Source organism: Ranitomeya imitator, chromosome 3, assembly GCF_032444005.1.
Source record: "Ranitomeya imitator isolate aRanImi1 chromosome 3, aRanImi1.pri, whole genome shotgun sequence".
In the NCBI taxonomy this organism is placed as follows: domain Eukaryota; kingdom Metazoa; phylum Chordata; class Amphibia; order Anura; family Dendrobatidae; genus Ranitomeya; species Ranitomeya imitator.
The window spans coordinates 738,701,619-738,727,345 of NC_091284.1; the positions used below are offsets into that span (position 1 = coordinate 738,701,619).

Here is a 25,727-nt window from a genome sequence, read left to right on the forward strand (position 1 = left end):
AAACAACAAAATATAACATAACCCCCCCCCAAAAAAAATTATCTCCTTCCACGGCCCAAGAGGTGTCGCAGCGTCACGCCCTGCTGCTCTACTTGAGTCTGGAGGAGCGCTGCTGTCTGCTGCAGGAGCGCTGCTGTCCGCTCCAGGCGCAATTGTCTCGCCAGGAGCTCTCTTACGGTGGGCGGTTCTGTGGATAGAAGAGGTTGGAGAACCAACGTTGATTCCGCTGAAAATACATCTCGACCTCTGGGGCAGGACCAAATTTTGTGTGTTGTAAATTTCTATTTGGTCTGGCACCACAGGGCGATGTAAATTTTATTAAATTTTACAGTTTTAGTTGTCTATTGTGACATCCAGCAGAAAACCACTCGTATTATCTTGATACTTACGGAGAAGGGACGCCGGTTCCTCATTACCAGAACCAGAGCTGCTAATTTCCCACCCCAGCGATCTGGCCACTGCTGCAGCACCTTAAAGGAAATAATAACAGATCTGGTTAACTATGGAACACGCCGTTGGGAAGCGCTCGCTGTTTTGGTCACTTACGTATGTTATGTTCTGGGGAGAATGCCGCCGACCCGGGGGAGGAAGAGGAGTGTCGGAAGGGAGGTGTTGAGGGTGGTGTAGGGGTGCGAGGCCGTCTGCTGTCTGGTGGTGGCGTGGTAGGCCGCTGGGTCATTACTGCGTCTGTAATGTATTCAAATATTTCCGCTACCCTCTTATGTCCCGTATGCAGTTGAAAAACTGTAATCTATGATTGTTAACTTACGTGACGTCATGGACTGTGGGCTCCCGCTGGTGGTGGATGCTGTGGTGCTGCTGGCAATGGCAGGTACCTGTTGCCGCCGCTGTCTCTCTACACATAAAGTTAACAAACGCAATCTTTAAAAACACATGTAGAGTGCTGCAGATCAAAGCTAACAATATACTGAAACATAAAATTTATATCACACTTCACAGGGGTGCGAGGGTGCATGGTCGCAACAGATGGTGGAGGCGTGGTAGGCCGCTGGGTCATTATTGCGTCTGTAATGTCTTCAAATATTTCAGCTACCCTGTTATGTCCCGTGTGATGTTAAAAAAAATGCAATCAATGATTGTGAACTTACGTGATGTCCCGGACTGTGGGCTCCCACTGGTGTCTGACGATGGGGTACTGGTGGCAATGGTGGGTCTCACTTGCCGCCGCTGTCTCTCTACACCTAAAGTAAAGAATCACAATGTTTACACACAAATGTTGAGTGCTGCAGATCAAAGCTTACAATATACTGAAACATAAAATAGAGATCACACTTTACAGGGGTGCGATACTCAGACTTGTATGTGGGCTCTGGTGTTCAATGGTCTTCCTGTCGGGAACCCGACAAGTTTTCTCACGGACAACGCATATTCTGCTTGGAAAATAACTAAATTTTACAAAAACGGGGCATGTGTTTTAATGCATTTGAGGTCACGTTGGCGACCATGAGCGCAAGCCTCCCTCCCAAACCCCCCCCCTCCTGACAGCGTGCATCTCCCAATCCCCCCATATTAGTACTTGCCTCGCCTTGCCTCCGCACGCAACTCAGCAAACATTTGTGGCGTTTTATAGCGGAGGTCAGCCCATTTTTTACGCAGCTGAAACTGACTGCGGCAGACGCCAAACCTCCTCTCCATCATTCTGGCTATGTGGCCAAGCACTTCCCGCTTGTGGATGTGTGGGTGGGCAGGGCGGCTCTCCAGACCCTCATAATCCAGGGCATCCATCTGTCTAATAAAAAAAAGGAGCTCTGGCTGCCCCAGAGGAGCAGAACGCATTCTCGCCGCCATTTTAGATGGAATGACCCTGAACAGCAACGCCCAGAGGAGGAGCTGTACTCCGCCGTCCTGCCGCCAGATCGGCATCGCAATAGCGTTGCCGTTTATGGACAGCGTCACATTTGTGACGGCTGAGCGGTACGGAATGAACGCACATAGTAAATGCCGTTCGAAGGATGGTTATTTAACGCCGGAGCGTCACGTAATGTACGCTCGTGGTCTATGACGGCGTGATGACGTTACAGCGTTCCGGCGTGCCTGCGCTAGCTTGTTTTGGTTCCCTGACATCTTGATAATGGCTGCCAGTCGCCGTGATCCTCCTATGGGCATCCCAGAGCTCAAGTTCCTTATTGGAACAATGGATCGGATGCAGTACGAGACAACTGGGCTGGTGCTGCACCGCAACCAGCACAAGGATGAAGTTGTCCGTGTGGTGTCTGAGGGCCTCAGGAAGCGGTTTGGGATAACTCGCAGCAAGGCCCAGATTGTGAAAAAATGGGGCGATCTCAAGTCCAAAAGCCCAGAGCGCCTGCAGGAGCTTCGCAAGGAGATTCGCAGAGGTCAGTACGCAGGTACCCAAAAGTATGTGGCACAGCTATGGGGCAGTTTGAACGTTGCAGAGCCACTATGTGGCACAGCTATGGGACAGTTTGAACGTTGCAGAGCCACTATGTGCCACAGCTATGGGGCAGTATGAACGTTGCAGAGCCACTATGTGCCACAGCTTGAACGTTGCAGAGCCACTATGTGGCACAGCTATGGGACAGTTTGAACGTTGCAGAGCCACTATGTGCCACAGCTTGAACGTTGCAGAGCCACTATGTGGCACAGCTATGGGACAGTTTGAACGTTGCAGAGCCACTATGTGCCACAGCTATGGGGCAGTATGAACGTTGCAGAGCCACTATGTGCCACAGCTTGAACGTTGCAGAGCCACTATGTGGCACAGCTATGGGACAGTTTGAACGTTGCAGAGCCACTATGTGCCACAGCTTGAACGTTGCAGAGCCACTATGTGGCACAGCTATGGGACAGTTTGAACGTTGCAGAGCCACTATGTGCCACAGCTATGGGGCAGTATGAACGTTGCAGAGCCACTATGCGGCACAGCTATGGGACAGTTTGAACGTTGCAGAGCCACTATGTGCCACAGCTATGGGACAGTATGAACGGTGAAAAGTACTATGTGGCACAGCTAACTGCAGACCTACCTTTTTTTTTTCCTTCACAGAGGCAAAGAGACAGCACCGCCGCCGCCACGAGGCATCCCGCACAGCCTCTTCTGGATCTGTGCCCTCCGGGTCAACTCCTCCAGATCCTAGTAGGTTCCCACAATTATGTGATTTGGATTCAGTTGCAGGTCCCCTCTTCCCCCCCCCTCCCCCGGCAGCCAGTGTTGCCATATATGTTAACAGACCTTTTTTTTTTTAATTTTTTTTTTTTTTTCCCTTCACAGAGGCAAAGAGACAGCGCCGCCGCCGAGGCATTCAACATGGACTCTGATCCCGAAGTGCCCTCCGTGCCTCAACATCCTAGTAGGTTCCCACATTGAGGTTATTTTGATTTTGTGGCAGGCCCACTCTTTCACCCCCAACCCAAACACCCCCCCCCCCCCCCCCCAAGTCAGTATTGCCTTATATGCTGTTTTTTTTTCTTTTTTCCTTCACAGAAGCAAAGACACATCGGGAGACTACAGTGTTATTAATGTTATGTTTTTTGACCCACAGCTGTCGTCAGTGTGAACAAGGAGGATCTTGAAGCCGGCATAGAAAGGCTTATCCACACTATGGCGCGGATTCAGGAGCAGCACAATGTGGCAATGGAGGAGCTGCAGAAGCTTCGGGACATGTGCCAGCAGTTGGAGGCGGGCCAATAATACATTTTTGGTTGTTACATTAAAAATATTTAGTTAAACTATGATTCCATTTTTTTTGTATTAGTTAACTGTACATGAATTTGTTACGTTAATTTGTGCCCTCATACAGTGCTGTGATCGAGACACACCAATCAAACAGTCGTGATAGAATTTCTAATAAAAGCTTTTATTTGAAACATTATTTTAACAAGACAATAAAATAAAAAGTAATGTAAAAGTTAGGAAATCACAAATTGTGATACGACGATTCTTCCGGCTGATAACTTTGGTGCCTGACGGGCGAAGCCATATGTGAAGGTATTGGCGTGTAGGAGTGGTTAGGGGGTGGCTGGACGAAGTGGGAAACGGGAACATTGTGTCGCATTGGTGTCTGACACTGTGACCAACCATTGTAATATGAGGGCTCTGTCCGCTGCATTGGCCGGGAATAGACCAAACGAGTGTGCTTGTCCAAATCGCCATCTGTACCCTTGTTTACTGCTTCCAATATTAGACGCTCCGCTAGTGTTCTTTGGCTGTCGTCCATTTTGGCCAGTTTGTCAACAACATAGTGTCCAAACCCCTGCAACGCAGGGCTAACATTGTTTGTTAACACCTTTTTTGCAAGGCTCAACAGTTCATGTGAAACGTCTGAGGTGGCTTTCCGTTTCCTTGGACCTTGCCTCGATTGAGTCCTGGCAGGTGCCGCCTCCACTAAATCTGTTGTCGTGCAGTCCTGTGAACAGTCCAGTGTACTGTCCTGCGCACTGTCATCCTGGGGGAAAAAAAAAAAAAACAAGTTACGAACCTGGCAACAAAAAGTTTGACCACCATAACCGCATCCAAACTATATATTCGTAGTAGGTAAAAAAAGGTTGTAATATATTTTAAGCTTAGTAATATTCTTTAACCTTCCCATTTATTTAATACTTTTAACTACACTGTTCTGACTGCTAGGGGAACCTGATGAATATTTTATAGTCTAAATAGTCTCAACAAGAGTACATCGGCAGCTTGAAGCGATACTATTTTCTATATTGCTTAGATGGTATGGTTTAGAAATATCGCCATTTCATACATATTATGTTCCACATATAATACTTTACTGCGACAGGGTTACTAATGTGGACATGTTTTTGTAATAACTTCAAACTGATGTGATAATCAGAAGTATAAAACATAAAATGCAGAGAAAAATTATGTAATTATGACACATTGGTGAACTTTCGTCCAAAGAGCTACTTACTTGTTGCCCTTGTGACTCCTGCTCGGCGTGGTTCTCCGAAACAATTTGTTCCACAGGTGCCAACAAGCGAAAACACGTGGAAGTCCGTGGCACCTCTTGGTCCCTCAGAAAATTCAGATGTTCAAAATACCAAAGCTTTGGCACATAAACATCTTCGGTGGAAGCCCCGGACTTTGTAGTGTGAAGAACCTTGTTAAGCTCCTTCCTCCACACCGTGCGGAGCGCCTGAATTTTCTTTTTAATAACCGCTTCGTTTGCTGGCTCTTCTGGTGCATGACGATTGTAAAGCTCAATGAGCTTTAAATAACCCTCCTGCCTCTTTTCCCTGTTACAATACTCTGGAGATTTGATTTTCCAGAGGCAGGGAAAAGACTGGTATATTTCGATGAATTCCCTGATGAATTCCACACGATTTGACATCTGAAAAATAATTATAAAAAAAAAAAAAATTACACGGTTGACAAAGAGCCCTTTAAACAATACTTTTGCCAGTGTGCCAAACGCTTAACAACAACAGCCACACAAAGAGCTCATGCCTACCATCCATTGTTCCATCTGCCACGCCATAGGCCACCATAACCCAAAACAGTGTACCGCCTGCTTCACTACAGCAGCCACACAAATCGCTCATGGTGACCATACATTGTACCATCTGCCACGCTGTAGCTCACCAGACACAACCAGTCACAACCAGTCACAACAGCGTACCATCCGCATCGCTTCAGCGGCGGAACGAAGCGGTCATGCCGACCAAACAGCGTTCCATCTACCACGCTCTAGCCCACCAGTCACAACAGCGTACCATCCGCATCGCTTCAGCGGCGGAACGAAGCGGTCATGCCGACCAAACAGCGTTCCATCTACCACGCTCTAGCCCACCAGTAACAACCAGTCACAACAGCGTAACATCAGCATCGCTTGTTTCATCTGCCACGCCATAGGCCACCATAACCCAGAACAGTGTACCGCCCGCTTCCATACAGCAGCCACACAAAGCGCTCATGGTGACCATACATTGTACCATCTGCCACGCTGTAGCTCACCAGACACAACCAGTCACAACAGCGTACCATCCGCATCGCTTCAGCGGCGGAACGAAGCGGTCATGCCGACCAAACAGCGTTCCATCTACCACGCTCTAGCCCACCAGTCACAACCAGTCACAACAGCGTACCATCCGCATCGCTTCAGCGACGGAACGAAGCGCTCATGACGACAGTACATCGTTCCATCCACTATGCCCAAGCGGTGTAACATACCTCGAAGCTGCGGTGCAAAGCGTGGAATATTCTGTGAAATACTGAATCCGATGTCCTAGTCCAACAAGTGTCCAAGTACAAAGTGAAGAAAGGAAATTTTGAAACCGGTGAGGTGGCTTGGAAACAATAGCGCTCAGGTGACAAATTTTCCAACCAATTGTGTGCACAGAACCTGTGGCCTATCAGCACATAGCTAGCAGCTCGACACGCCCCCTAGTGAACAACGTCACGCACAGATTATGCAAAATTTGCTCTGAATCGTCTTGTGTGACACGACCGTACGACTGTCCCATACGACTTCTACATCGCAAATACGTCATGAAATTATCGCTCCAGCGCCGTACATCGTGAAGTGTGACCGCAGTGGAGCGATAATTAAGCGACGATGTAACGTCACAAATCGTGCAGTCGTAGCGATCAAAATTGCACTGTGTGACGGTACCCTAACAGAGCTGAGCCTATGGATGACAGTAGGATTAGAAGATAAGGGGAGTAAAGTCTCTGACCAGATTGTTATATATTAAAAGAACAAGGCTCTGGGCTGCAGTTAATTAATATTATGTATCATAGGACACTTATAAGTCCCCTAATTAAATATATATGGGGCTTAGATGTCACTAACCAAAATGAAATAGGAACTATAAGGTATAAACTTATAAGGCATTATTTATGAGATGGTCTATATACAACACCTAAATCCTCTCCCTTTGCATTCTAGGTACAAGTAACCTTTAAAGTTCTCTGAAAGCCGTCAATTCCTTATGGGACTGAATCCCAAGACACCACCCAGGCAACCAGAGTCGCCTTTATTGTTTCAAAATGTCTTCACCTTGAGATTCTTATCTGGTTGATAGGGAAACAGGATCCTACAATGATGGGTGCTTTTTTTAAAAAAAAAAGAAAACAAAAAAACAAAAAAAAAAACTATCCTCCTCCTTTCTGGTGTTCCAAAATTGCAGTCTCCTTCGGTGTTCTGTCTTCAGACAATTCAGCCCCTTTGATCTTAGATAAGCAATGTATCTGTATTGATGGTCGGCGTGGAAGCAGGTACCTGAAGCGCTCCTGGATCTATAATCTTGCTGAAGCAGGAGCTTGCCGCAGTAAGTCAAATGGAGCTGCCGGAACTACTTTCTACCTCAGGTGAGAGTGCTGTTAAGCTGTGCAGTATTCCAGCCGGGTTTTACTGGTAAATCTCGGTTGTGCCACCTCTAATCTTTCAGATATATGTGTCAAAATGACAGGATGATAAATCTAAGTTGTCCACTGAGTGAAAACTAGGTGCACTGGTCATCAATTTAATTATATCCTACAGTCAAAAAATATATGAAGTGGGTATCCCTCCGCCTTTACACCATAGGGAAGAATGCTGTTTCAGTGCACAAGAGACCCAAATAAAAAGAAATCTCAGCAATATGGGCACCCAGATGACCAGGGATAACTGTCCAATTGGCTCTTAGGTGGAAAATGCAAGCACTGACCTTAAAGTTGAATTCTGGTGTGAGAAAAAAAAAAAAAATAATAATAGGTAAAGGTATCCCTCCGCTTTTCAAAATGTTGTCTCCGGTTTTATCTCCTACATTCTATGAAGTAAAAATTCTTGATTGAAAGCATTTTTTGACAGCAAAATGTTCCAATTCTGTTGTAGAGGGATAATAACTCAATAAAAATTATAAATAAATGCCTCGTGGATTTTTTTCGTCGCTTTTTGGGTTCTTTAGTGGGAGCTCAGAGCTCTTACCTCCTACATCGCCAGAGCTCAGGCCACGCCCCCCCTGGTCGATTTTTAACCCATATAACTTCATAACAAAAAACAAATTTGTTTAAAACATTGTGCTGATGTAAAGTAGACACGTGGGAAATGTTACTTATTAACTATTTTGTGTGACATGACTCTTCGGTTTAGGAGCATAAGAATAAAAAAAAAATTGAAAATGGTGACTTTCTCAAAATTTTCGCCAAATTTCAGACATTTTAACAAATGCAAGTCATCCTGAACAAATTTTACCACTATCATGAAGTACAATATGTCACAATAGAACAGTCTCGGAATCAGTGGGAGCCGCAGAAGCGCTCCAGAGTTATTACCACATAAAGTGACACTGGTCAGATAAAAAAAAAAAGGATCGGTCATTAACGTAGAAAGTGGCTAGTACAAAGGGTTAACTAGTGCACATATCTGTACTCCATATCTCGAGTACAGATCTCCCAGCTCTGAGCACAGGGAGATCAGTCTTCATAGTGTGCGCTCAGTGTCTGTACATGGCAGCGAGGTGTGCAGGAGCTGACTGACTGCAGAGTTTTTCTCCAAGTACCCCTGTATAGGACAGGATACAGTTGTCATCAGTTTACCCATCTGCTTTCCCTACAAGTCTTCGCTCCACCATCGCACTCTCACAGACTACAGCCACTGTTGAGCGCACGCATAGTAGCGGGGGATCGATGCACTTATTAAAGAAGACCTTTAACCAAAATGTATGTTTAACTGGACATCTGATGCAATAGGCTCTGCAGAGAATAAAACATTTTTTCCCTCTGTATTGTAGAGATAATTCGGAAGTATTTGGCGCCTAAAAAAAATAAGCACACTGTTTAATTCTAAGTTGGCGTTAAAGGGAATCTGTCACCAGGTGTTTGCTACTCCATCTCAGACCAACAGGGATAGACACCCGCATTCAGGTGATGTATCACTTTGTATTACAACTGTTGCACCCAGTAAACTATCAGGGTATGTGCACACGTTGCGGATTTGCCTGCGGATCCGCAGCAGTTTTCCATCAGGTTTACAGTACCATGTAAACCTATGGAAAACTAAATCCGCAGTGCACATGCTGCGGAAAAAAACACGCGGAAACGCTGCGTCGTTTATTCCGCAGCATGTCAATTCTTTGTGTGGATTCCGCAGTTTTACACCTGCTCCATAATAGGAATTCACAGGTGTATAAACAGGTGAAATCCGCAAAAAAAACCCGCAGGAAATCCGCGGCTAATCCGCAGGTAAAACGTAGTGCATTTTACTTGTGGATTTTTCAAAAACAGTGCGGAAAAATTCGCAACGTGTGCACAAAGCCTCAGAGGTTTTAAATGTAGCAGAGATCAGAAAGCTGCCCCTGCCAACACCACAGCTCTGTGTACATTGTATATTGACGGCTGCTAGTCAGTGCTGGGATCGTGGTTGGACCAGGAGGCAGGAGCTGTAGTCCAGCATCCCCTCCAGTACTCAGTGGTATTTGGACCAGGGCAGTGCAAATTACGTAGACCGCCACTCAAATGACGGCATTCTGGGTGCCTCTTCTGATTAAAGGATCACAGCTACAGCCAGACCATGGCAGTGCAAATTTCCTCTAGTGACACTCAAATACCAATATACTGGGGGCTTCTGCAATTACCAGCAGCAAGACCAGGCCAGAGCAAACCTCCTAGTAATCGCAGTGGCCTAGGAAGTTCGTTTGACCCTGGTCCTTGGCTGCCAAGGAGCATGAGGATGACTGACCAAGCAGGGTAGTACAAAATCTGTGTGTTCATCTCTACCAAACAAACAGTGATGAAAATCAGAAGAATAAAACAAAAAAAAGTGTTCATTTGGCATAATCCAGTGTGAAACACCTCAGGCCTCCACCTGGTTCACACTGCATCAATGGTGTCCGTTAGACGGACTACGTTACACCGCAGCATAAATGCAGTGTAACGTAGTCCGTTACGGCCACCATTGACTGCAATATCGGACGCATCGCTAGCGCACGCCCACAATGGGCATGTGCTAGGGATGTGCCGTCATTGAGTGACGGACCCTGAGACACGCGCTGCAGCGTTTCCGGGTCCGTCACCGTCAGCACAGAGAGCTAGCAGATGCTCTATCTGCGCTGGCGCGATGTAGCGCCGGCACTTGCGCTAGCAGCAGCCTGTTAGCGTATGTGCTGAACGGGCTGCTGCTAACACAGTGTGAACTAAACTAATCTTCAACTTGCCCAGTCTGTCATTTCCATTGATGTCATCTGCTGGGGAAACCCAGGATTTCTGTTTAAAGTTTTAGGCTGGGGCTGTTAGACAGCAACTTCGGCTGCGGTATGGCCAAAGTTCATTAGACTTGTGCAGGCATGTACTACGGAGGACAGAGAATGAACTTCAATCCAATATTGCAGCCAGCATGCCGCCAGCGGGTAAGGAAAGGGTGAATCAAACACCCAAAAACCCCGCCTCCATGGCTGAAGATTGTTCCCTCCAAATTCAGGTGACAGAGTCCCTTTAAGGAAACCAGAAATAAAAACCACACACGAGGGAATACGATATAGTATTTGATAGCAGCTTTTTATTGGTTACAAAACCTAAGCCCATATACAAAATTAGGAACACATTTTGATGCCTCTTTTGAAAGAACATTTTAGTCTAAACAGTTAATAAAAAAAAAGGAGGAAAAAAAAGGAGGAAAAAAAAAAGAAAAAAAAAAAAGAAAGTATGCATTTTACCAAACACTGTTCCGAAAACAAAAAAGTGCAGCAATATTCTTTGTTTCTGTAACTATCACATTATGCAATCCCTATCAAAACTTAATAAGGTCACAAATAAAGCTACTCAGTTTGCTTGGGCTTTAAAGAGAACTTTTCATCTGCTTTACGATGGCTGCCATTATGAAGAACATTATTCGGGCCGCCTGTTCTCCAGGACTTGGTGACATACGCAGGGTCACTAATGCCTAGAAAACGGACCTTGGATGAGAACTCCACTTTTAAGCATTTATATATACACACACGGTCTTTAGTCCCCTCCAACGGAGGCCTGTAAAGCATTTCTGCAAATTAAAATACAAAGAAATGACTTCTGGAAACCCTAGAAAGAAACAATGCATCCAAATGCAGCTTATATATATATATGTACACGTATATTTATGTAATGTAACATTTGTACAAATTAAAAAAAAAAAAAAAAAAGTTAAATTGTGGAAATGGGATGAAATTTTTTTTTTTGTTGAACATTGTGACCATATCAAGTTCTGCTATAAGTCGGCCTACCTTATTAAGTAAAACACCACACTTTAGACGACTACTGTGTGAATGGGATGCAGCTATGATATGAAGCCAGCTCTAAAACTCTCGGGATGATAGATCGGGGGAAGGGGGAGAAGAAGAAAAAAAGGCACAATGAACTTCAACTCATTTTTTCTTGTTTTCTGTATGTGCACAAGAGTTGAAAAAGTTTTGAGCCACCTTAAAGAGAAATCGAATCTAAAATTTATAAAACCTATAAATAATCAGAGGCCAGACTGCTATATTAAAACAGATTCTTTAGCAAGTAAAAATCTTGCAGTTTAAACATACGCTTGTATCCATCTTGCGATACAAGACAAACCCCTCCCCCCCCCTCTTTAAAGTGGCTCCACCTTGGCAGATATATATATATTATTGTAATGAATGCACACCTGCTGTGTTGTCAGAGACTGAGCAATTTAAAGGAAAGCGGATCCACAAATTTTGGATGACATCTCATTATCACAGTAAACACAACCCAAGTCTGCTACCTAAGAAAAATAACAAATAAAAAAGTTTTAATTTAATCTTATCCCTTCACATCAGATCACCAGGAAACCAGAAACTGCATCCCTAAGTCTTCCTGTTGCAATAAGTTCCTAGTTCTTCAGGCGATTTTAGCTCCCATGGCAAAAAAAAATAAATAAAAAATAATATATATATTTTTTTTAATACATTTCTGCATATCTGAAATTTGGAAGTCAAGCTGTTCCACTATAACACCGTATTGTTGTATGCCCAGATTCGGAACGTCACCATTGGCATGAACCTGGTTGAACGAATGAAATTATCTTAAAGGGAACCTGTCACCCCGATTCGAACTCGGCTTCAGGAAAATGGCCACCGCGATGTCAATCTGCACACGCGCGGCATCCCGCAGCCATTTTCCTGAAGCCCCGGGAAGCAGGAGACTCCATCTGCGCACACGCGGCCCCGGGAAGATGGCCGCGCCCACCGAGAAACCGCTGAATAGCGGCGAGCGCGCTCTTTTTCTACAGCTGCGCAGTGCATTCGGCACTTGCGCATGCGAGAAGCACTACGCCACCAACGGGAACATAAGCAAGATGTGGGGGGAAACAGCGCTGTGACCACGCCCATCCGACCTGACCAGCCTGATTGACAGGCGAAAAAGGCCACTTTTGTAAGGTATTTTGGCAGCATAGGTGGGGAATCAGGGGACAAAAAATACCCTATTGTAAAGCACAGCTCAGGCCCTATTTAACGGTATTTTTATCTCCTACTGAAAAAACGGGGTGACAGGTTCCCTTTAACTCCTTAAGTGTTATTTTATGTAGGGTGCCTAAAAGCCTACAGAAGGGAAGAGAGGCAAAACGTTGGTGCCCAAAGAAAGCTAGACGAGTACTGCCAGTGATGCGATGTCGCCTTTCCCCAGGCATATAAGAAAGTCTAGTTCTAAGGTTTTTTTTTTTACTCTTCTAGTACGATAAACATGAAAGAAAAAAAAAGTCCATACACCTAGCGGATGGAGAAAAGGATCATCAGACTGATGAACTACACGTCACCACAGTGCCAATTGACGAGACTAGATGTTCAAAGGATCCTTTATGGAGCCATGATAAGGCTGTGCACGAGGGGTGCAGGGGTACCTCGTCTGATGACTTTGGGCACTGAAACAAGTCACTGTATGCTGCGGGGGACAGTTACAGAGGAACGATCCAGTGCCCAGCCAAATCATACCTTAAGGCTATGTGCACACGTAGGAAGGGCCCCTGCGGGTTCTCCCGCAGCGGATTTGATAAATCTGCAGGGCAAAACCGCTGCGGTTATCCTTGCAGATTTATCACGGTTTGTCTTGCGGTTTCCGCTGCGGGTTTAACTCCTGCACTTGTTTTACTATTGATGCTGCTTATGCAGCATCAATAGTAATGTTAAAAATAATTTAAAAAAAAAATGGTTATGCTCACCCCCCGACGTCCCGATCTCCTCGGGGCTGCACGCGGCGGTCCGGTTCCAAAGATGCTATGCGAGAAGGACCTTCGCGACGTCACGGTCATGTGACCGTGACGTCATCGCAGACCCTGCTCGCATAGCAACCCTGAGACCGGACGGCCGCGTGCAGCGCTGAGAGGTGAGTATATCATTATTTTAATTCCTTTTTTTACACAAATATGGTTCCCAGGGCCTGGAGGAGAGTCTCCTCTCCTCCACCCCGGGTAGCAACCGCACATTATCCGCTTACTTCCCGCAAGGTGGGCATAGCCCCATGCGGGAACTAGGCGGATCAATGCATTTCTATGTGTGCAGAATCACTGCGATTCTGCACAAAGAAGTGACATGCTGCGGATTGTAAACCGCTGCGTATCGGCGCGGTTTTTCCTGCAGCATGTGCACAGCGTTTTCGGTTTCCCATAGGTTTACATGTTTACTGTAAACGCAATGGAAACTGCTGCGGATCCGCAGCATCAAAATCGCTGCGGTTCCGCGGTAAAAACCGCAACGTGTGCACATAGCCTAATACATACTTGTGATGTCGGAGGGTTGCCTCTCCAACTGTCTCTTTCCCAGGTATGGAGTGGTGTTTCTCCATGTTTAATGCCAGATCGGGTGGTGAGTGCCTTATTTTGCCCCCCATAAAGGCTCCTTTTAACCATGAATGTTCCTGCTGAGCACTTTTAAACCTAAGGTTGCCCCTCAGATAACAGTTGGCTGAACATCCTTTCTCCCGACTACACAATCTTTTCCACTCACTGGAGCATTTATATGTTTATGGTGGTGAGAAGGGGAAAAAGAAACCTCAAAACCCTGCCAGAGGTGTCTGGCTTATCTGCTTTGTACGGGGAGTATGATTCCTATTGCCCACAACCCTCTTGGGAGGCTGCCACAAATTTCAGACGGATGGTCAGCCGATACTTTTTTTTTTTTATACTTTAAACATTTATGGGGCCTCTAGTCACCCGTATTCATGACCATGTGTCGCTTTACCTGGGGGTATGACCATCTGATATAGAAGAGAAAGCGTCATCAATGGCAAAAGACGAGGGTGAGAAATCGTGTCCGACGCTTCAGTCTCAGCGCCGTTACCTACAGATGTTCCTGAACACGCCAAACCAACATGTCTTAGGACCTCATTAAAAATAAATTTATACCAGCTGTTGAACTACAACTCCCAGTAAGCTTGTAATTCAAGTGAAAGCTTGCTTAGCTTATTCTAGATTTTCACCGCTCTCCAACCACATTCCCAAAAGCGCTGGATACAAAGAGGAAATCGATTTCAGACAGTTTACAGTAAACGTGAAAAGCCCTGACGAAAAAAAACCAAACCACCTAATAAAACGTAACATACCATGTCTACTGAAATTGAAAGCAAGGTTTATTTCCCCCCACCCCAAAATTTAGATCTTTGTTAGCGCGGTATTAGGGACGCTTGCTTTCAGCTTCTACTGAGTCGGACATGTTCTATAGCTTTTGGGGAGGAACTCCATGCACAGCTTTTGGTTACTTGTAAAACAGCAGGAAAAACAGGTCAAAGTGGTTGGACAGGGCTTGATGTTCAGTAAAATACAAAGCGATTTCCTTTTCGGTCCGTTCCATTTTTCCAATCCTGACTTGGGAGGCAGTTTGGGAAATACTTAGTAAAGAGACAGAATTACAGTTTTCTCTTAAACAGATTTTTTTTTTCTTTTCGCAATAATAATTCACCCAAGTTATCTTTTATTCAGTTTCATGAATTATATCTTTTGGCTTGCATGATTTGTATCCATGAAATTTCTTAGTTCCTCAAAATATGAAAATGTCTATGGAGGAAGATTGAGGCTCGGAGTATAGACTTGTACTCCCGCGGAGTCTTCCACGATGTATGCATTATAGCAAAGTCTTGATGTACAGTGCACCAGATTCAAGAAAAGCTACTTGTTTTCCACAGGAAGCCGATATGCCATCACTATGAAATCATCTTAACAAAAGAAAAAAAAAAAAAAGAAAACGAAAAAAAAAAAAAAGAAAAAAAAGCTGAATGTCGTGGCAGTCAGCACACAGTGCCAAATGGAGAAGGTAAAAAATACAGCTGGGTCTGCTAAAATTTCAAAGAAAACCGAGCTCATGCATATGCAATCACAGTCCGTGTGAGTGACATTTGGCAACTGCAAGTGAAAGATACATGGTTCGCTTTAGAAGCATCAAAATGAGGAGGCGGTTTTGCGTTTTGAAGCTTTTAGGGTCTGTCTTCAAATCGGTGGACGTCTGGTGGTGCTAGAAGTTGAGGGACAGAGAAAAGCTGCACTGCAACACACTTAGAAGTTAAACTCTTTTGTCTGAAGGTTGGATGAGGGCTCAAAGTTGTAGGTACCTCCCTGGGTGGCTTCAGGGATGAGGTTTTGATCTTCATCAATCTGCTCAGAACAGAAAAGAAAGTCAATTAGAGGGTACGTGAAAATAAGATAATCCAGGTGCACTACTAATAACTACTACCAGAAGTATGGGGGGTGCAAAGTCAGTAGCAAGAACAATCAATGTCAAAAGAAGAGAAACAGCACGACTGCAATTATGCACCCTGCACCAGAAAATAGTAAAATATAAAAACTTTATTGGCACATGATACAACACTTTACATAAAACATTCCAGGATGTTGAGTGGTAGTACCCACTATTGTTTTTAACTATGTTTAATGTTAAGTGTTGTATCATGTGCCAATAAAGTTTATATACTCGAGTATAAGCCGACCCCCTAATTTTGCAACAAAAAACTGTGAAAACTTAGTGACTCGAGTATAAGCCTAGGGTGGAAAATGCAGCAGCTACCGGTAAATGTCAAAAATAAAGATAGATACCAATAAAAGTGAAATTAATTGATACATCATTAGGCTAAGTGGTTTTGAATATCCATATTGAATCAGGAGCCCCATATAATGCTCCATAAAGTTCATGATGGGCCCCATATAATGCTCCATACAAAATACGCCCCATATAGTACTCCATACGGTTTATGATGGGTCCCATAAGATGCTCCATATTAAAATGTGCCCCATGTAATGCTGCACAAATGATGATTATGGCCCCATAAGATGCTCCATATAACAATGTGCCACATGTAATGCTCCATGCAGTTCATTATGGCCCCATAAGATGCTCATATTACAATGTGCCACATATAATGCTGCTGCAATAAAAAAAAAAAAAAAAAAAAATAATGACATACTCGCCTCTCATCGCTGCCCGCTGCTCCTCAGCGTCCCGCCTCTCTGCACTGACTCTTCAGGCAGAGGGCAGTGCGCACACTAATACGTCATCGCGCCCTCTGACCTGAGCAGTCACTACAGAGGACGCAGAAGACGGTGCGCGGTGGAACGCAGAAAGGTGAATATGAAATACTCACCTGCTCCCGACGCGGTCCCTGGCAGCTTCTCCCAGACAGATGGTCTCCGGGAGCGGCAGCTTCTTCCTCTATTCAGCGGTCACTGGTACCGCTCATTACAGGAATGAATATGCAGCTCCACGCCTATGGGAGTGGAGTCGATATTCATTACTATAATGAGCGGTACCAGTGACAGCTGAACAAAGGAAGAAGCTGCCGGAGACCATGGCACACGCAGGGACCGCGCCAGGAGCAGGCGAGTTTGTGACCGTCGTCGCTCCCCCTCACCCGCCGACCATGACGAGTTTAAAGGGACTCTGTCAACTGAATTTGCAGGGAACAATCTTCAGCCATAGGGGCGGGGTTTTCGGGTGTTTGATTCACCCTTTCCTTACCCGCTGGCTGCAATATTGGATTGAAGTTCATTCTCTGTCCTCCGTAGTACATGCCTGCACAAGGCAATCTGTCACGGTTATTCATTCGCCGATTGGTCTCGCCAGCTGCCTGTCATGGCTGCCGCGACCAATCAGCGACGGGCACAGTCCGGAAGAAAATGACTGCTCCTTACTCCCCGCAGTCAGTGCCTGTTGCCCGCATACTCCTCTCCGGTCACCGCTAACACAGGGTTAATGCCGGCGGTAACGGACCGCGTTATGCCGTGGGTAACGCACTCCGTTACCGCCGCTATTAACCCTGTGTGTCCCCAACTTTTTACTATTGACACTGCCTATGCGGCATAAATAGTAAAAAATGTAATGTTGGAAATAATAATAAAAAAAAAACCTGCTATACTCGCCCTCCGTAGTCGCTCGCGCTGGCCTCCATCTTCCGTTGCAGGTTCTGGTGGCAAAGATGGTATGGGAGAAGGACCTGCCATGACGTCACGGTCATGTGACCGCAACGTCATCACAGGTCCTGCGCTCATACCAACCCTGGGACCGGAAGCTGCCGTGGACTACAAGGGGCCCTCGGAAAGGTGAGTATATGTTTATTTTTTAACCTGTGACAAACCTGGCTGGGCAATATACTACGTAGCTAGGCAATATACTACGTAACTGGCCAATATACTACGTGGCTCTGTGCTGTATACTACGTCTCTGTGCAATATACTACGTGGCTCTGTGCTGTATACTACGTGGCTCTGTGCTGTATACTACGTAACTGGCCAATATACTACGTAGCTGGGCAATATACTACGTAGCTCTGTGCTGTATACTACGTGGCTCTGTGCTGTATACTACGTAGCTGGGCAATATACTACGTAGCTCTGTGCTGTATTCTACGTGGCTCTGTGCTGTAGACTACATCACTGGGCAATATACTACATGGCTCTGTGCTGTATACTACGTGGCTGGGCAATATACTACGTGGCTGGGCAATATACTACGTGGCTGGGCAATATACTACGTGGCTGGGCAATATACTACGTGGCTGGGCAATATACTACGTGGCTGGGCAATATACTACGTGGCTGGGCAATATACTACGTGGCTGGGCAATATACTACGTGGCTGGGCAATATACTACGTGGCTGGGCAATATACTACGTGGCTGGGCAATATACTACGTGGCTGGGCAATATACTACGTGGCTGGGCAATATACTACGTGGCTGGGCAATATACTACGTGGCTGGGCAATATACTACGTGGCTGGGCAATATACTACGTGGCTGGGCAATATACTACGTGGCTGGGCAATATACTACGTGGCTGGGCAATATACTACGTGGCTGGGCAATATACTACGTGGCTGGGCAATATACTACGTGGCTGGGCAATATACTACGTGGCTGGGCAATATACTACGTGGCTGGGCAATATACTACGTGGCTGGGCAATATACTACGTGGCTGGGCAATATACTACGTGGCTGGGCAATATACTACGTGGCTGGGCAATATACTACGTGGCTGGGCAATATACTACGTGGCTGGGCAATATACTACGTGGCTGGGCAATATACTACGTGGCTGGGCAATATACTACGTGGCTGGGCAATATACTACGTGGCTGGGCAATATACTACGTGGCTGGGCAATATACTACGTGGCTGGGCAATATACTACGTGGCTGGGCAATATACTACGTGGCTGGGCAATATACTACGTGGCTGGGCAATATACTACGTGGCTGGGCAATATACTACGAGGCTGGGCAATATACTACGAGGCTGGGCAATATACTACGAGGCTGGGCAATATACTACGTGGCTGGGCAATATACTACGTGACTGGGCAATATACTACGTGACTGGGCAATATACTACGTGACTGGGCAATATACTACGTGACTGGGCAATATACTACGTGACTGGGCAATATACTACGTGACTGGGCAATATACTACGTGACTGGGCAATATACTACGTGACTGGGCAATATACTACGTGACTGGGCAATATACTACGTGACTGGGCAATATACTACGTGACTGGGCAATATACTACGTGACTGGGCAATATACTACGTGACTGGGCAATATACTACGTGACTGGGCAATATACTACGTGACTGGGCAATATACTACGTGGCTCTGTGCTGTATACCACATCACTGGGCAACATACTACGTAACTGGGCAATATACTACATGGCTCTGTGCTGTATACTACGTCACTGGGCAATATACTACGAGGCTGGGCAATATACTACGTGGCTGGGCAATATACTACGTGGCTGGGCAATATACTACGTGGCTGGGCAATATACTACGTGGACATGCATATTCTAGAATACCCGATGCGTTAGAATCGGGCCACCATTGTGTGTATCTATCTATATATATATACATACACACACACACATACACGTTGGATAACAGTAGCTAGGCAATATACTACGTGACTGGCCAATATACTACGTGGCTCTGTGCTGTATACTACGTCTCTGTGCAATATACTACGTGGCTCTGTGCTGTATACTACGTAACTGGCCAATATACTACGTAGCTGGGCAATATACTACGTGGCTCTGTGCTGTATACTACGTGGCTCTGTGCTGTATACTACGTAACTGGCCAATATACTACGTAGCTGGGCAATATACTACGTGGCTCTGTGCTGTATACTACGTGGCTCTGTGCTGTATACTACATCACTGGGCAATATACTACGTAACTGGGCAATATACTACGTGGCTGGGCAATATACTACGTGGCTGGGCAATATACTACGTGGCCATGCATATTCTAGAATACCCGATGCGTTAGAATCGGGCCACCATTGTGTGTATCTATCTATCTATCTATCTATTTATATAAATATAGGGCGGCACGGTGGCTTAGTGGTTAGCACAGCAGCCTTGCAGCGCTGGGGTCCTGGGTTCTAATCCCACCCAGGACAACATCTGCAAAGAGTTTGTATGTTCTCTCCGTGTTTGCGTGGGTTTCCTCCGGGCACTCCGGTTTCCTCCCACATTCCAAAGACATACTGATAGGGATTCTAGATTGTGAGCCCCATCGGGGACAGTGATGATAATGTGTGCAAAATGTAAAGCGCTGCGGAATATGTTAGCGCTATATAAAAATAAAGATTATTTATATTTATTATTATCATATACACACACACGCACACATACATACACGTTTGATAACTGTATGATTGAACTGACCTGGAGAGAATCATATTGCCAGGTCAGTTACACCATATGCTGAACATAGTATAAAGAATTGTGGAATTCCACTTTTTTTTTTTTTTACAATTTTGCTGCACTTGAGTTTTTCCCCCCCCCCCCCCCCCCCGGTTTGCAGTGTATCACATGATAAAATGAATGGCGTAATTCAAACGCAAGAAGAACAACTTTTCTTGCAAAAAAACAAAACAAAAAAAAACACATTCATACGGCTATGTGGATGCAACAATATAAAAAGTGATGGCTCTTGGAAGAAGAAAAGGAAAAAAAAAAAACAAATTGGCTGGGGCATGAAAGGGGTGAAATAGATGCTGGGCAGTCATGTCTGTCTATACATTTCCCCTACATCTCCTTACTCTACAGACAAGTCAGGCCGGCCATAGTGGAAAACTCTTATCGCATCTAAACTGGGGTCAATGTGTAAAATCCCTTATGTGAATTGAGCCATAAGCAGCGCATGGACTGAGTGACGGCTGTGTGGATAAGCCCACGTCTCCATAGCTTTCCACTCAAAATGACCACAGCAGAAGCATCAGTTTGGGGAAATACATATTAAGATGCATTGGGTCCATCCACTAGAAATCCGAAGCATAACTACACGGATATTTTATTGCCATCCTCTATGCAGTTTTTCGAGGTGGATTTTATCCAGAAAACACAGCTGTGATCCAGCTGAAAAACCACTGGCAGCGAGCGATGCTCAGAGTAGGGCACTAGGGAAGCCGGCGCTGTATCATCCACTTCGTAGCGGAGATCCAAGTGTGAATTCTCGGGTTTAGGTGAGAGCATACATTACTTTAAGAAGGCGACTTACATCATCACCAGAGAAATACTGATCTATGATTTCAAACGCTAATTTGTAAATTTCTTCATTCTCGTGCTGCTGCAGTGCTTCTATTTTCTCCAGCCCTGAAAGAGAACAAAGCCATCAGTGTGTGACGGGGAGATAATAAAATATTAGGAAAATGGTCTGCAAAATGTATTGTGGAATCCTAAAGGGAAATAGATATTAGGAATGATGGCTATATGATAATTATATTACTGCATTGTAATGCGCAGCAGAGTCTTCAGATATGTCTAAGTAACCAGATTACACAAAACACCAAAGTTTAGAAGGTTTTTTTGTTGATGTTTAAAGGGGTTGTCCAGGACTTTTATAATGATGTGCAAAACTTTGGATCAAGGTCTGATCGGGGAGAGGGGAGGGTATCACACTCAGCACTCCTGGCGATGACTTTTGCCGGGCAGCATGTGCAGAGTTGTGGCACTACACAGCACAGCCTATACAAGTGGACAGCGGCCGTGCACTACACAATGGCCGCGGCCTGGCACTGCACATGTGCCCCATTGATTAGAATAAGGGATGGAACTGCAGGAGTCAGTGATGACCACTATTCCATGGACAAACTGTGCAGCTCCGCAACTCAGCACTGGGAATGGCCGATGTGCAGGAGTGAAGAGTGTCCAACCCGCACCAGATATTGATAACATATCCTATGGATAGATCATCAATATAATAGTCCGGGACAAGCCCACTAACAATAAAGGCTTAGCCTGGGTAAAAAGTAAAGAAAATGATTTGGCCTCTTCTGCAGTTCACATGTCTGCAGTGTTACCACCATAACTACGAATGTGACGGCTGAGGTCAATTATTGGGCGATCTTCTGCATTTACATTGGCTGAACCCAATGACTGGCAGCGGTCATGTGCTGTAGTCATGGCAACAATGGATGGGTGCAACAACGGAGAGGCAATGGTTTTCCCATTTGACAGTCCTAGCTTTACAATAAAAGTCGAGGTGGAATACCCCTAGCAAGAGGTTTATTGCCATCTTTACAATGCAAAAATCTTGCAAAACATTGCATGAAAAAAACATTTTAAGCACAATTTATGGGTGGAAAAAGCACCAAAGATGGCATAACTTTTTAACTTGTGTGAAAAACACAAAAACAAACCATCAGTATTTTCTCATTTAAATGAATAAGACAGTTCTCACAAACAGGTTTGAAGCTTTAATGTGGATTTTAGCTCAGAAACTGCACCAAAATCTTGTCAAAATGCTCCGTGTGAATATACCTTACGGTGGAGGATCTTTACAGATGCCTAGGTGCCATGAGCCGGGCTGGAGGCTGACATCGTTACATGTCACATCAGATATTACCGGGCACTAGGGCTCGCTGTGACTGCAGCCACGGTGCCCACTATTATTACAATTGTCACAGATTCATTGCTCACCTCCGCACTCCTCTATGATCTCAGCAATTGTGCTCGCTTCATCTCCTGCCATTATAAGAATGTTTTTTAAGCCGTCCAAGACGACCTGGACAACTTGTGAGTCTTTCACAGCCAGTAAGTTGCAAAATGGTGGGATGACGTTCTGCTGCACTAGGTACTCCACCTGTAGAGAACAAGCACACAGTGACATGTATTCATCCTACTATAGACTTGTGGACAAACTGCAGCACGACTACTTTAGTCACATTAATGTCTCAAAGTTATTTAATAGGGTTTGGTGTGAGACTTGCGAGTCCCCACACGCACAATATAGCTCCACGATGCCTCCTCAACACAGAGGAACACAATGCCAGTCATAGGTTGCTTTCTATTAAAGATGCGAGAATTTATCGGAGAGGAATTGAATACTTACATTTTACAAATTTCCAAAATGCTGTGTTATTTTTGTGCAATGCATTCCACGCAAATTAAGCAAAATGGAGGTCACCAATTTGATGAACCATAGTGGGCAAGGCAAAGGGTTAAAATAAGCAACACCTCGCTGCTCACCTGTACAGTTCTCTTACCAGTCATACATTGTTTTCAGCCTTTTCATGCCAGGCAATGGCTTCAGGTTCAACATTGCCTGAATGATGGCACTGCGCATGCTGTGCGATAATGTCGAAGCGCATCGCCCGAGTGACAAAATGATGCGCATGTGCAGTGATGCCCAAGGCCTACTCCAGACTACAGCTGCGGCCCAGAGTGAAGAGAATATGTGACCGGGGAAGGGGAACAGAAGATGCAGTATCAAGGCGGTGGGCTGCAGTGCAGGCGGGTACTTTTTTACGTCCTACTTTTATTATGCTCTGGCATCAGCAGAGACCCCAGAGAATAGGATACGTTGGTCAAAAACTTTGCTGCAAATTGAATTTCCCAGTAAAAAAAAAAAAAAAATAATAATAATATTACCCATCTCTACTTATTATAAACCCCTTCATGACATGGGACATAAAATTATGTCATCTCCATACCTCTGATGGGGGCTTCTAAGCAGTCTGCATCTGTCCCTGCACAAGGCGGTTGATTTAATCAGACATTATGTACCTCTGTTAACTTGCTAAAGCCCGCTGTGAGTCTCTTAACAAGCACCTGCAGGAATGGGATGGGGCTTCATCTCACAAAAAAAAAAAGCCTTGATACGACTATATTGGCGGAAAAGCAAAAAACAAAAAGTTATGGCTCTTGGAAGAAGGGGAGGAAAGAAAAAAGATGGCCATGTCATGAAGGAGTTAATACTATAGTGGGGCAGATTTCTTAAAACTTATGCAGAGATCAGTGGACCACTTCATAGCTACAAATTATTAAAAAATGGTTTCTAACAGAGCTACTTTGCATGATATTCCTAAACTCTTCAGAAAGACTGCAGTTTTGTGTTTACATCACCTCGGCAGACCAATGTTAGAAGGATCCTACATTCTTACCATCTCCAATCAGCTCACTTCTTTTTGTTGGAAATCTAAAGCAGAGCTTCCATGCAGCCGGCCCAAAACTATTGTTTTTGTGCCTCAACAGATTTCGAAATGGCTCTTCACCCGATTTATTGCAAAACTTGTGAAACCAGATCAAAAAACGCAACATAGAATAGAATCACTGTTTTTGTAATTTTTACATCAATTCTGGTCAGCTCTGCAAAGCTCTTGAACGGTAAGCAGAAGTAGGGCATGGCCTAATGCGGTTGATAAATTCATCATAATTTATGCCAAAGGGTGGCGTAATTACAACAGAAACGTACACCAGCCCCCGACTTCGTATTTCTGACGGAAGGACAGCTCGTAATGGATATGGCACATCTTAACTAAGCACTCCCTTCATTAAGACTGGGGTACAAAACACCAATTTTTTAATGAATCAGGGTCATAGGCCCACGCCGCTCTTGATAAAGGGGATGTGCCGGAGTCAGATGCTCTTGATTTATTTATGAATCCAGCGAGTCCAAAAACCAAGGAACCTCAACTGGTAGCATTTCAAATGTAGAGATCATAGAAAGAATAATTTATTCTGCTAAATACAAAAATAGCAAGGTTTCGACCCATTAAAAGTCTTTGTCAAGCATGAAGATATTAGTTTTTGATGTGTTATCACCTGATTTGGATGCTATAATCTCTACAAATGTTACTCTAGTCGAGAACTGGAGTACGGTTTGTGGCGTAAGGGACACTGCCACTCGTCATGAATCTGATGAGTGGGGGTTACCTCGTCCCACCCACTTTTCCAGACCTGGGTGAAAATGGCTTTGATGAATAGGGTCTCCTGATCCAGCGCAACAACTGATGTGCAGGATAAATGAACAATCACATAACAAATTATGGGATCTGTTCCCACATCAGTTTCCCTCTGGTGTTTCACTGCTGTACTGGAGGGGAAAGAAGCCAGGTCACCGAACACATGGAAATGAGGCCTAGCAAGAGAAGCTTTTCATCAATCACTCACATCCAGTACAAGTATAATGTATCCTGTCACTACTAACATCACAGGCCGATGCCGGAGCACCTCCAGAAAATCATTGCTCCAGAACCCTAGCTCGGTTCTAAATCCCGGGCTTACCTGGTCTTTCCGGCCGCTTATCGTTAAGTTGCTGATCGCCCATGCGGCTTCTTTTTGAGTTCCAAAGTCTCCCTGCAGTACAGAGAAAAACAGCTATAAAAGGTGCAAAGATGGCCAATAATTCTGAAACATCCATTATGGAATATAGGCACGTTGTCCCACATGGGGAGAAATGGGTAAGAGATGGATTCATCCTGCTATTTTGGCTTAGCATTTGGAGATACATTACTAATTGTGTTTAGAACGGAAGCATAATATTGTCTGCTACACATGGATGGGCTACTTAATGAACTGTTTGGCTAGATTCACTTTTCTGCATGAACTCTATGCTATGGCATATAATATAGGTTAAGCACTGGCACCTTATTTTATTCACTATATGTATTCTGACCTACTCTTCACTCCCTATCATTTATGTGTGGACTACATTCCATAAATACCCGAGTCTGCTTGTGACTGACTTTTTATATGTACACTTTCATGCCTTTTTTATTTCTTATAAATATAATAAACTTTGAAATAAACTTTTCCACAAACATAGAAGAGGATTCTTTACTGTTAGGGCAGTGAGAATCTGGAATTGCTTGCCTGAGGAGGTGGTGATGGCGAACTCAGTCGAGGGGTTCAAGAGAGGCCTGGATGTCTTCCTGGAGCAGAACAATATTGTATCATACACTTATTAGGTTCTGTAGAAGGACGTAGATCTGGGGATTTATTATGATGGAATATAGGCTGAACTGGATGGACAAATGTCTTTTTTCGGCCTTACTAACTATGTTACTATGTTA

General features: G+C 44.8%; 2 protein-coding genes and 1 long non-coding RNA gene across 4 annotated transcripts in view; all 3 read right to left on the reverse strand.

Annotated features, from left to right (window-relative positions):
- Nucleotides 1–425: 425 nt before the first annotated feature.
- On the reverse strand, nucleotides 426–1,213 carry LOC138672326 (uncharacterized). Of its 2 annotated transcripts, XR_011319710.1 has the most exons (4): nucleotides 1,110–1,213; nucleotides 770–856; nucleotides 547–687; nucleotides 426–470 (listed from the first exon to the last, which is right to left on the reverse strand). It is a non-coding gene; the product is annotated as an uncharacterized lncRNA (long non-coding RNA). The 2 variants fall into 2 exon arrangements; XR_011319709.1 differs by having other exon boundaries at nucleotides 426–687.
- Nucleotides 1,214–3,451: 2,238 nt separating this feature from the next.
- LOC138671020 (uncharacterized) lies at nucleotides 3,452–6,353 on the reverse strand. The gene is made up of 3 exons (XM_069758861.1): nucleotides 6,158–6,353; nucleotides 4,899–5,318; nucleotides 3,452–4,427 (listed from the first exon to the last, which is right to left on the reverse strand). The coding sequence occupies exons 2-3, from the start codon at nucleotides 5,316–5,318 to the stop codon at nucleotides 3,900–3,902; spliced, it is 948 nt and encodes a 315-aa protein (XP_069614962.1). The 5' UTR covers nucleotides 6,158–6,353; the 3' UTR covers nucleotides 3,452–3,899.
- Nucleotides 6,354–14,486: 8,133 nt separating this feature from the next.
- The window catches only part of KPNA3 (karyopherin subunit alpha 3), a 99,991-nt gene continuing 88,750 nt past the window's right edge, over nucleotides 14,487–25,727 (reverse strand). The window contains exons 14-17 of the mRNA XM_069758862.1: nucleotides 24,940–25,011; nucleotides 22,354–22,516; nucleotides 20,933–21,027; nucleotides 14,487–15,527 (exon numbers count right to left, since the gene is read on the reverse strand). Of these exons, the coding sequence (XP_069614963.1) occupies nucleotides 15,429–15,527; nucleotides 20,933–21,027; nucleotides 22,354–22,516; nucleotides 24,940–25,011 (429 nt within the window). The 3' untranslated portion in view covers nucleotides 14,487–15,428. The remainder of the gene's footprint in view (nucleotides 15,528–20,932; nucleotides 21,028–22,353; nucleotides 22,517–24,939; nucleotides 25,012–25,727) is intronic.

Bases quoted from the DNA above. Each gene is read 5' to 3' on its own strand.
- LOC138671020 (XM_069758861.1), bottom strand. From the start codon at position 5,318: ATGTCAAATCGTGTGGAATTCATCAGGGAATTCATCGAAATATACCAG. The intron at 4,428-4,898 runs GTAAGTAGCTCT...TTTTTCCCCCAG, and splicing joins AGGAGTCACAAGGGCAACAA to GATGACAGTGCGCAGGACAG.